Source organism: Penaeus japonicus, unplaced genomic scaffold (genome assembly GCF_977035675.1).
Source record: "Penaeus japonicus unplaced genomic scaffold, GWHDUDI00000001_assembly GWHDUDI00000003, whole genome shotgun sequence".
Classification (NCBI taxonomy): domain Eukaryota; kingdom Metazoa; phylum Arthropoda; class Malacostraca; order Decapoda; family Penaeidae; genus Penaeus; species Penaeus japonicus.
In genome coordinates this window covers 11,837,275-11,847,274 of record NW_028234405.1, presented here as the reverse complement: position 1 = coordinate 11,847,274, position 10,000 = coordinate 11,837,275, and the positions used below count along the sequence as shown (strand labels likewise).

Genomic DNA, 10,000 nt, shown 5'->3' with positions numbered 1-10,000 from the left:
ACGCTGACACAGGCGGCCTCGCCTCAGTGCATACACGCCCGGCGTAGCATCTACACCGGCAATTTGGCTTATCCTTAGGGAGAGAAATATAAAGAGCTAAAGAGAGAGCGAGAGAGACTTCCTTCTGTCCTTTTTCACTTTGCTTACATATGACCCCTCACCCCCATGCACCTGATCCGAGCTCAACGCCTATCATGTGTTTCCTCATCTATTGGAGATTCACACAGTCAAGGCTTAAAAGCACTTGGCCTCCCCCCCCCTCTCTCTCTCTCTTTCTCTTCCTCTCTCTCTCTCTCTTTCTCTCTCTCTCTCTCTCTCTCTCTCTCTCTCTCTCTCTCTCTCTCTCTCTCTCTCTCTCTCTCTCTCTCTCCTCCCTCTCTCTCTCTCTTCCTCTCCCTCTCTCTCTCTCTTCCTCTCCCTCTCCCCCTCTCTCTCTTTCTCTCCCTCTCTCTCTCTTCCCCTCCCTCTTCTACATCTCCCCCCATCACTCGGCCTTATGACCAAAACAAGCAAAGAAGCGAATGGCACCCCCCCCCCAAGCACCACACGATCCGATATGCTGTGCCAATAAAACAACATTTTTCTGCCTTATTTGCATAATGGGGTCAGTCGGGTATGCCCCCCTCCCCTCCCCCTCAAAAAGTGAGAAGCCGACGCCTTCGCGGGACATTGGGTCAGGAGTCCTGGTATGGGGTGGGTAGGGGGAGTGAGGGTAAGACAGAGGGGTGGGGGGGTGGGGGAGAGTGAGGTAGGTTAGTTCCGTAAGGTCAAGGATAGGTGGGTAGAAAGGAAGAAAGAAAGAAAGAAAGAAAGAAAGAAAGAAAGGAAGGAAAGAAGAAAGAAATAGAGAGTGGGTAGGGAGGGGAGGGGAGGGGAGGAGAGATAGGCAGGAGGGGGACACAATCTCCACTTGTGCGACATGCTATTCCCCTCCTTCACCGAGGCCTACAATCATATATCCTGTAGAATTACTTCATCGTTAGGCCTACTTGACCATGTCATAAGAGGACAAATCTGAGGTCCTAATGAGAGGTAGGAGTGGAGAGAGATGGTCTTTTATTCGCGTGAGGCAAATAGGATCGCTTTGCTTCTGGCCCTCCTCCCGCTTCTTTCCCCTTCGTTTTCCTCTCCTTCATTGGAGGACCATTCTTCTCCTTACCCCATCCCCCCCTCTCCCCCTGTCCCTCGATCTTGGCCGGTACTTATTATCATCCTTTGGAATTTCCCCTCCCCCCCCTTTTTTTTCTCTCTCTCTGCCTGACTGTCTGTCAGTCTATTAGTCTGTCAGTCAGTCCATCACTCAGTCTGTCAGTCTGTCTCTGTCGCCGTCTCACAACACAAACATCGAATAAAACATCTATCGCCCCCCCCCCCCCCTTTTATCATACGGCCACGTGGGAAGATCACGGGACGAGTCCGCGATGAATAAACGGCACGTCACAAGGGCGTGAGGAAGAAGGAGGGTAGAGGAGAGAGGGATGTGAGGAAGGACGAAAGGAGGAGAGGAAGAGGGAGGGGTAGAAGAACAAAAAAGGTGGGATGTAGGGCCAAAGGAAGGAGGAAAGGAAGGAAGAGGGATGGAAGGAAGAACGAAGGAAAAAGGAAAAGGATAAAGGAAGGATGGAGAGACGGAGGAAGGAGGGAAGGAGGAAGGAGACCCCTGCGAAGCCAGTGCCACATCCTGGGCATCACCTCGTCCTACTCCTCCTCCTCCTTCTCCAACGGTGTATTCCTTTCCCTTCTCCTTCGTGTTCCCTCCTCTACGATTTCTTTTTGTACCGTCTTCCTTTTTTTATCCTCCTCTTCCTCCTTCCTCTCCGAAGAGAAGAGCAGGACGGGATGAAAGCGGCATACCCCTTTCCCTTCTTCCCTCCCCTTTTCCTTCCCTTCGCCTCTTTTCCTCACCTTTCTTCCTTCTTTCCTCCCACCCCCTCCTTTCCCCAACTCTCTTCCTTCACTGTTCCCATCCCTTACCCCCCTCGTCCACCCCCCCCCTTCCCCTGCGTACTGTCCGGGCTAATCCAGCGGGGAGGCTGAGTGACACCTTCGCCCCCCGCCCTAAGTGCCCCCTTCCTGCAACTCTCTTACGTCACATGTCACACCCACGCACCCAGCTATGCCCACGCCACGCCACGCCACGCCACGCCACGCCACGCCATGCAAAATGCCGCGCCACGCTACACCGTTCTTTGGGATACATCACGCCACGCTACAACACGCTGCGCGCCCATGCTACGCCCACGGTCGTGCTCGAGCTTACACAATGCCCCGCCACACTACAACGAGCTAACCCGACGCCATGCAGCACAATGCTATGCCTGGACCAAGCCACGCCCACGTCACGTCACGGTTACGCCCACGCATAAGATTCCCTCGTCATGTTAACATCCTCTCTAAATACGCTGCGTTACTTCACATCTCGCATCGCCCTTGATCACTGAAGTAAAAAATGAAAAAAAAAATAATAATAATAATAATTAAAAAAAAGGAAAAAAAAATAATGATAAATTAATACAGGAAATGGAACAAAGAGAGAGGAAGAAAAAAAAAACAAGAACAAACGACATTCACTTCACTGACAACCAATAAAACAGAAAACAAAACATGAACGAACAGCATCGGTGCCATGCGCCCAATACGTTACACAGGAGACGCTTTCAAACAAACTAACAAACAAACAAACAAAAACTCACGGCCATGACGATGATGACAACCAATGACCAAACACAAAAAGAGGTGACATCACTGCCCTCCCAAAGTCTGATAAAAGCAACCCTCCTATCAACAATAATCGAAAAAATGAAAGGCACATTGAAACAATCACACACACACACACACACACACACACACACACACACACACACACACACACACACATACACACACACACACAGACACACACACATAACAAATAAGATTATAAAAAAAAATAAAACACCAGAAAAAGAACAACAACAACAACAACAAAGCGTTGACTCCGCCCGCCCGCCCGCCCGCCCGACTCGACGCGCCGCTCGTTCGACATCACCGACGGAGCGGAACGGGCGGCGAGAGGGTGGGAGGGTGGGTGGGTGGATGGGAGGGGGAGGAAAACAAGGCTATAGCTAACTATCTGTCTGCTTGTCTATTTATCTATCTATCTAACTACATGTCACTCTCTGTCCGTCTATCAATGTCTAAATTCGTTAAAGTACATTTGTATATGACAACTACATCTATAGGTATCTATATATACATCTATAATTCTAAATATATCTAAATAACTACTTCTCTCCCTATCTATCTATCTATATAAATATCTACTTATAACTACTAGTGCCTGTTTGATAAGAGGTCCTTAAAAGCGACCAATAAAAATACAGGGAACGAATGAGGGGGGCAGGGAGGGAAACAGAGAGAAAGATATACAGAGAGATAATGTGTAACGTGAATGAGAGGGAGGGGGGAGATGAAAAACCGAGAGAGAGAGAAAGAGAGAGGGGAAGGGAGAAAAAGCGCCTGCACATCACCACACCAAGGTCAGGCATGCATACCAATTTCATGAGTGCCATCACGCCGGCACCAAGCGCTCCGCCTTGAGTTCTTACTTGATAGATATGCAGTGCCACGGCTCTGTAAGTTTGTGTTTCTTTATTGCTCGCTCTCTAGCTCTCTCACTCTCGCTCTCTCTCCCTTATATGTATGCCAGTGTGAATGTGTGTGGTAGGGTGATATTGGAAGGGTAAATGAGTGTGTGTGTGAGTATGAGTCTGATTGTGAGTGTGAGTGTGAGTGTGTGTGTGTGTGTGTGTGTGTGTGTGTGTGTGTGTGTGTGTGTGTGTGTGTGTGTGTGTGTGTGTGTGTGTGTGTGTGTGTGTGTGTGTGTGTGTGTGTGTGTGTGTGTGTGTGTGTGTGTGTGTGTGTGTGTGTGTGTGTGTGTGTGCGTCTTCACTCGAGAGCGCGGCTACACGTGTATCTGTCTGCTTGAGGGAGAAGATGAGGGTTGTGATGGCTCGTAAAAAGCGTCTAGCGTGTCTTTAATGAGCATATCGTTGATTTTCTTTCTCCATAATTCTTCCGTCTTGCTTGCTAGTCTCCACTGCGACATTTCTTTGTCAGGGGAGGCGCCCCGCCGTAACACTCTTATTTTCTACCTTGTAACAACAGGCCTTCTTCCTGCATGATCATTACTTTGATATATCCACACCGGTGCACACTGTAACACTGAAGGACACTTTGGAAACACTTTTCTCACAAAATATGCCAATGATACACACGCTGTTAGTCCTAAGGATGTGCTAGATCCTATGGCAAGGACGATAAGTCCTTCCTAAAATAAAACCTCTACCCCACAGGACTCCTGTCATGACCTACCGTGACGCCATAACTCGAGTCCCGGGGCCTCGCACAGGTCTCCGAGGGAGGCAACAGGTCCGAAGAGAGCGCCCGTCACCTCTTGGCACATGGCCGGAACCACCATGACCCTTCGCAGGAAAATTCCTCGGGCGACACACACCTAGTCACGCCCACGCACACACGCCCGCAAATGCTCTCGGGCCACTCTGCGCCCTCGCACCCGCGCCTAAGGTGACAGCGAGCGAGTGCGGGAGGACACGCGAAGGGAAAGCGACGAGGAACCTACGGCACCTACCGGAGGCGGAGGAGGAGGAGCCCCGCGGAGACTCATCGATCAGCTCGGCGGCGGCGTCGGCGGCCTGTGCGTCATCGCGGTCGCCGTCGCCGTCGCCTCCTCCGCGGCCGCCGTGACTCCCGGGGAAAACCTGCGACATGGCTGAGGCTCCTCTGGCGGGGGAGGAGGGAGGGGCGGGAGAGAAGGTGGCAGCAGCCCCGTGAGAAAGCACAGAGACAGACACGCACGCACACACGCACGGCCGCTGCAAGACCCCAACGACGCAGGCAGGCACATCCAGCAGAAGGAAGAGGAGGAGGCACGACCACAGTCACCTCCACAGCACAACTGTGGCACTGCTGGACACTCACACTCACACCGGAAGTGGGAGTCTACCTCTGTCCAGGGCCTTATCGCCGCCGCTCGCAGCCACACTAACAAGCCCTTATCACACACGAGCGAAACGAGTGCCGGCGCCCGTGGTCATGCCCGAGGGCGAGAGGGACGGCTCTGGCATCGCAGTGCCCCTGGTGCCGCGAGGGAGAGAGGAGAGGCCGGTCGAGGCAAGTGTGGTCCCTAATCAAGCATGGATCGGCGCGACAACGGAAACAAAGCGGTCCCGACTGAGCTTATCGCTGACTAGTGCACGCTGGTGTGAACTAACGTAAACACATAGCGACATCCACGGTCGAGGGCATTTGTGGACGGAGGCGAGCGAGCCGAACGAAAATTGCCTCAATCGCCTTCTTGGGACGAACAGCGCCCCATTTGGAACCGCCGTGTTTTCGATCCGTTTGGGACGGGATATTACAACAAACGAAATGGTAGTGATGGATGATGGTAGCAACAACCAGGATCAAAGGGAGATAAAAGAGGATAAAGCGTTTGAGAGAGTGAACGGGCACATAAACAGACTCTACATCTCTCTCTCTCTCTCTTTCTCTTTCTCTCGCACACACACACACACACACACACACACACACACACACACACACACACACACACACACACACACACACACACACACACACACACACACATACATACATACACACACACAACCACATACAAACACCAGCATCCGGTGAGCGACGCCACAGAAGGACAACGTAGGGGTGTCCTACCACCTTCAAGGATACCCTACCCCCACCCCTACCCTGAAGGATCAGCCGAGTCGATGCCTCGCCTCCGTCACGTCGAAGGTAAGCAGAGGATGGGAAAAGAAAGGAGAAGGAGAGGTAGCAAGGGAGAAAGAGAAAGAGAAAGAGAGTGATTGAGAGTGAGAGTGAGAGTGAGAGAGGGATAGGGAAGGAGGGGAAAGAGGGATAGGGAAGGAGGGGAGAGAGAGAGAGAGAGAGAGAGAGAGAGAGAGAGAGAGAGAGAGAGAGAGAGAGAGAGAGAGAGAGAGAGAGAGAGAGAGAGAGAGAGAGAGAGAGACGGAGAGTGAGGACTCCGAGAGAGAGGAGGAGAGCGATAGAGAAGAGGAGTGGGATGAGAGGAGGAGAGCGAAGGGAGAGGGAGATGAGAGAAGGGATGGAGAAGATGAGAGGAGAGGAGAGAGTGATGGAGAGGAGAGGGAAAAGATCAGAGAAAGAAAAAAAATACGGAGGTTGAGAAGGGAAAAGGGGGGGTTTTTTGAGGGAGAGAGAGAAAAGAGAGAGAGAAGTGAGATGAGGACGAGAGAGCGATGGAGAGAAGACGAGAGAAAAGAGAGAGAAAGAAAGAGGAAAAGAAAAGAGAAGAGGGAGAAAGGAGAAAGAGGAGAAAGAAAAGGAGAAAGAGAAGATGGGAAGGGTGGAGAAAAGGGGAGAGAAGAAGAGGAGAGAGATGAGGAAAGGGAGAGGAGAAAGAGGAGGACGAGATGGAGGTGTGAGATGCGGAGAAAGAGAGAGAGAAAAAAGCAGGAAGAGTGGAGGAGAGAGGAGATGAGAGGAGAGAGGGGAGCGAGATGAGAGGAGAAGAGCCATAAGAGGAAGAGGGAGAGAGGGAGAAGAGAGGAAAGAGGAAGCGGAGACGAGATGGAGGGAGGGAGGGAGGGATAGGAGGGGGGGAGGGGAGGATGAGGGAGAGAGAGAAGAGGGAAAGGGAGGGACGAGAAAGAGGGAAGAGAGAGAGAAGGAGAAGAGAGAAGAGAGAGGAGAGAGAGATGAGGAGAGGGAGGGGAGGAGAGGAGACGAAGAGAGAGGAGGTGAGTTAGGATGTCGTGAGAGAAGTTAGACGGGAGAAGAGAGACGAGAGGAGAGTATTGAGAGGAGAGAGAGGAGATTAGATGCAAGGATCGAAAGCACGAAAGCAAGTGTCAAAGATGTTTGAGAAAAAAAATGACCGAGAATGAGACGGAGAGCAATATCCCCCTCCCTCCCAAAAAAAACAAGAACGGCAATGACAAACACCAGTACTACCCCCCTCCCCCTCCCTCTCGTGTGCCACAGGTTATCGGTTGTCGCTGTACCCACATGGAGCAGTTGACACCCCCACCCCCAACCCCACCCCCACCCCTCGGGTCAGTACATGCGTCAGTACCACAAACCCAGTACCGGCACAGCTAGGTTGACTAAGCCCATGCGGGGGAAACAACAAGAATGTCAAGGCGGTGTCACGACCACTAGCATTACCACATGTCGATCTCGGCAACATGATGAGTGCAAATTGCCAACGCATGGCGATGCCGTGGCACTACTGCGAGTACCAGTTACTCTGACAAACAGTGATAGATAGAGTGAGAGTGAAAGATTGTGTAGTAGTGTGAGATCCAGGAGGAAGATGAGAGAAGAGAGATAGGAGTGGAGAGAGGGAGATGAGGATCGAAAGCACGAAAGCAAGTGTCAAAGATGTTTGAGAAAAAAAATGACCGAGAATGAGACGGAGAGCAATATCCCCCTCCCTCTCAAAAAAAACAAGAACGGCAATGACAAACACCAGTACTACCCCCCTCCCCCTCCCTCTCGTGTTCCCACAGTTATCGCGTGTTCGCCTGTACCCACATGGAGCAGTTAACACCCCCACCCCCGACCCCACCCCCACCCCTCGGGTCAGTACATGCGTCAGTACCACAAACCCAGTACCGGCACAGCTAGGTTGACTAAGCCCATGCGGGGGAAACAACAAGAATGCTAAGGCGGTGTCACGACCACTAGCATTACCACATGTCGATCTCGGCAACATGATGAGTGCAAATTGCCAATGCATGGCGATGCCGTGGCACCACTGCGAGTACCAGTTACTCTGACAAACAGTGATAGATTGATGTAGTGAGAACAAGTGAAAGATCAAAGAATTGTCGTTTGTGTGAGGGAAGGAGTGTAGAGAGTGGGAGAGAGAAGAGAGGAGGTATGATGTCGAGTGGAGAATGAGGGAGAGGAAGAGAGTCGAGAGGAGGAGAGAGAGACGAGAGAGGAGACGAGGGGAGAGAGAGGAGGAGAGAAGGAGAGAGGGGAATGCTGAGAGAAGGGAGGACGAGGGGAGAGAGAGAGGGAGAGAGCGGAGGTGATACGACGAGGGAGGAGAGAGGAGGAGATGAGAGGAGAGAGGCAGAGGAGAGATGAGGGAGTGATGAGATGGAGAGGAGTGGAGAGGAGAGGAGAGAGGGAATGTGGGAGAGAGAGAGAAGGTGGAGTCGCCAGGCGTGGCGTGGCGCTGGCCTTGACGGAGCCAACGTCACGGGGAACAACATAGGACACCCACCTACCCCGCTATCTCGTTCACATACATACATACATACATCCGCCCACAATTTCATAATATCACGAACATACACAAGTAAAAACCTTCACGCATGCGCAAGCTCATAGATAAATAGACGCAGGTACAAAACACAAGCACAGGCACCTGAACGGACATCCACAAGCACATGAGCCAAACTCCACCCACATCCATCCACTCATCCCCGACGTATAACACCAACAACGACATCCGCACACAAACACACACTCTTGTCACATGCAGCAATTAACGCAATCCATCTTCCTATCAATTAATTCGTCCTCCAACCCACAGATCCACCCACCGTAACCCACCTCATCATCCGTCTACTCATTCTCAAAGCCACTGACCCACCATAACCCACTATGAGCCATCTAACCATCCATCTACCCACCCTCCAACACACTGACCCACCCTATCTCATTTTCTCACCTTCCCATCCATCCTACCTCCCGCTCTCACCTCCCCGCCCAAGTCAACGATCCCTCTCTCCCTCTACTCTTTCCTCCATCCTCCCCCCCTCATTCCACTCTCTTCCACCCCTTTCCTATATCCTTCATCCTTCCTTACCCTCTCCTACTCCCTTTCCCCCCTCATCCACTCTACAACTCTTTTTTCCCCCTCTCCCCTCCCCTTCATCTTCCCCCCCTTCCCCTCTCTTCTAACCCTTTCCTATTTCATTCTTCCCCCATTCCTTTTCGCACTCCCTTCTCCCTCTCCTCCCCCCTTACCCCTCTCACCCTCCTCTCCCCTGCTCTCCCTCTCCCATTTCCTTCACCCCCCCTTCCCTTCTCATCACTCTATAGGCTTCAGCTGTTCGTCTCGACAGCAAGTCCTCCTAACAATGACAATAACAAGAAAAACAGATGGCGAATGCAGACATGTGATGGAAAGGGGAAGGGATGAGGGAGAGGAGAGATGGATCGAGAGGAGAGAGATGGGAGAGAGGGAGTGAGGTGAAGGTGGAGTCGCCAGGCGTGGCGTGGCGCTGGCCTTGACGGAGCCAACGTCACGGGGAACAACATAGGACACCCACCTACCCCGCTATCTCGTTCACATACATACATACATACATCCGCCCACAATTTCATAATATCACGAACATACACAAGTAAAAACCTTCACGCATGCGCAAGCTTTAGATTATAACGAGGTACAAAACACAAAGCACAGGTCACATGTACGGACATCCACAGCACATGAGCCAACTCCACCCACATAATCCACTATCCCCGACTATATAACACCAAAACGGAACATCCGCACACAAAACACACTCTTGTACATGCAGCAATTTAACGCAATCATCTTTCCTACAAATAATGCGTCCTCAAACCACAGATCTCCCACGTAACCACTCACCATCCGTCTACTCATTCTCAAAGCCACTGACCCACCATAACCCACTATGAGCCACCATCTAAACCATCCATTACCCACCATCCAATCAATGGACCCTCCCTATCTCATTTTTCTCACCTTCCAATCCATCCTTACTCCCGCTCTCACTACCGCACAAGTCAAACAATCCCTCTTCCTTAATCTTTCTCATCATTCCCCCCATCATTCACTCTCTTCCACCCCTTTCATATATTACTTCATCCTTATTACCCTATCCTTCTCCTTTTCCCCCCTCATCCACTCTACAACTCTTTTTTCCCCCTCTCCCCTCCCCTTCATCTTCCCCCC

General features: G+C 51.5%; 1 protein-coding gene across 2 annotated transcripts in view; it reads right to left on the bottom strand.

Annotated features, from left to right (window-relative positions):
- The window catches only part of LOC147472111 (uncharacterized), a 59,699-nt gene that overhangs the window by 39,699 nt on the left and 10,000 nt on the right, over positions 1-10,000 (bottom strand). Inside the window, exon 1 of one of the 2 annotated variants that reach the window (XM_086555452.1) lies at positions 4,631-4,812. The exons of the other annotated variant lie outside the window; for it this stretch is intronic. Within the exon in view, the coding sequence (XP_086411578.1) occupies positions 4,631-4,769 (139 nt within the window). The 5' untranslated portion in view covers positions 4,770-4,812. Of the gene's footprint in view, positions 1-4,630; positions 4,813-10,000 lie in introns of those variants that run through there. 2 annotated transcript variants of the gene reach the window in all.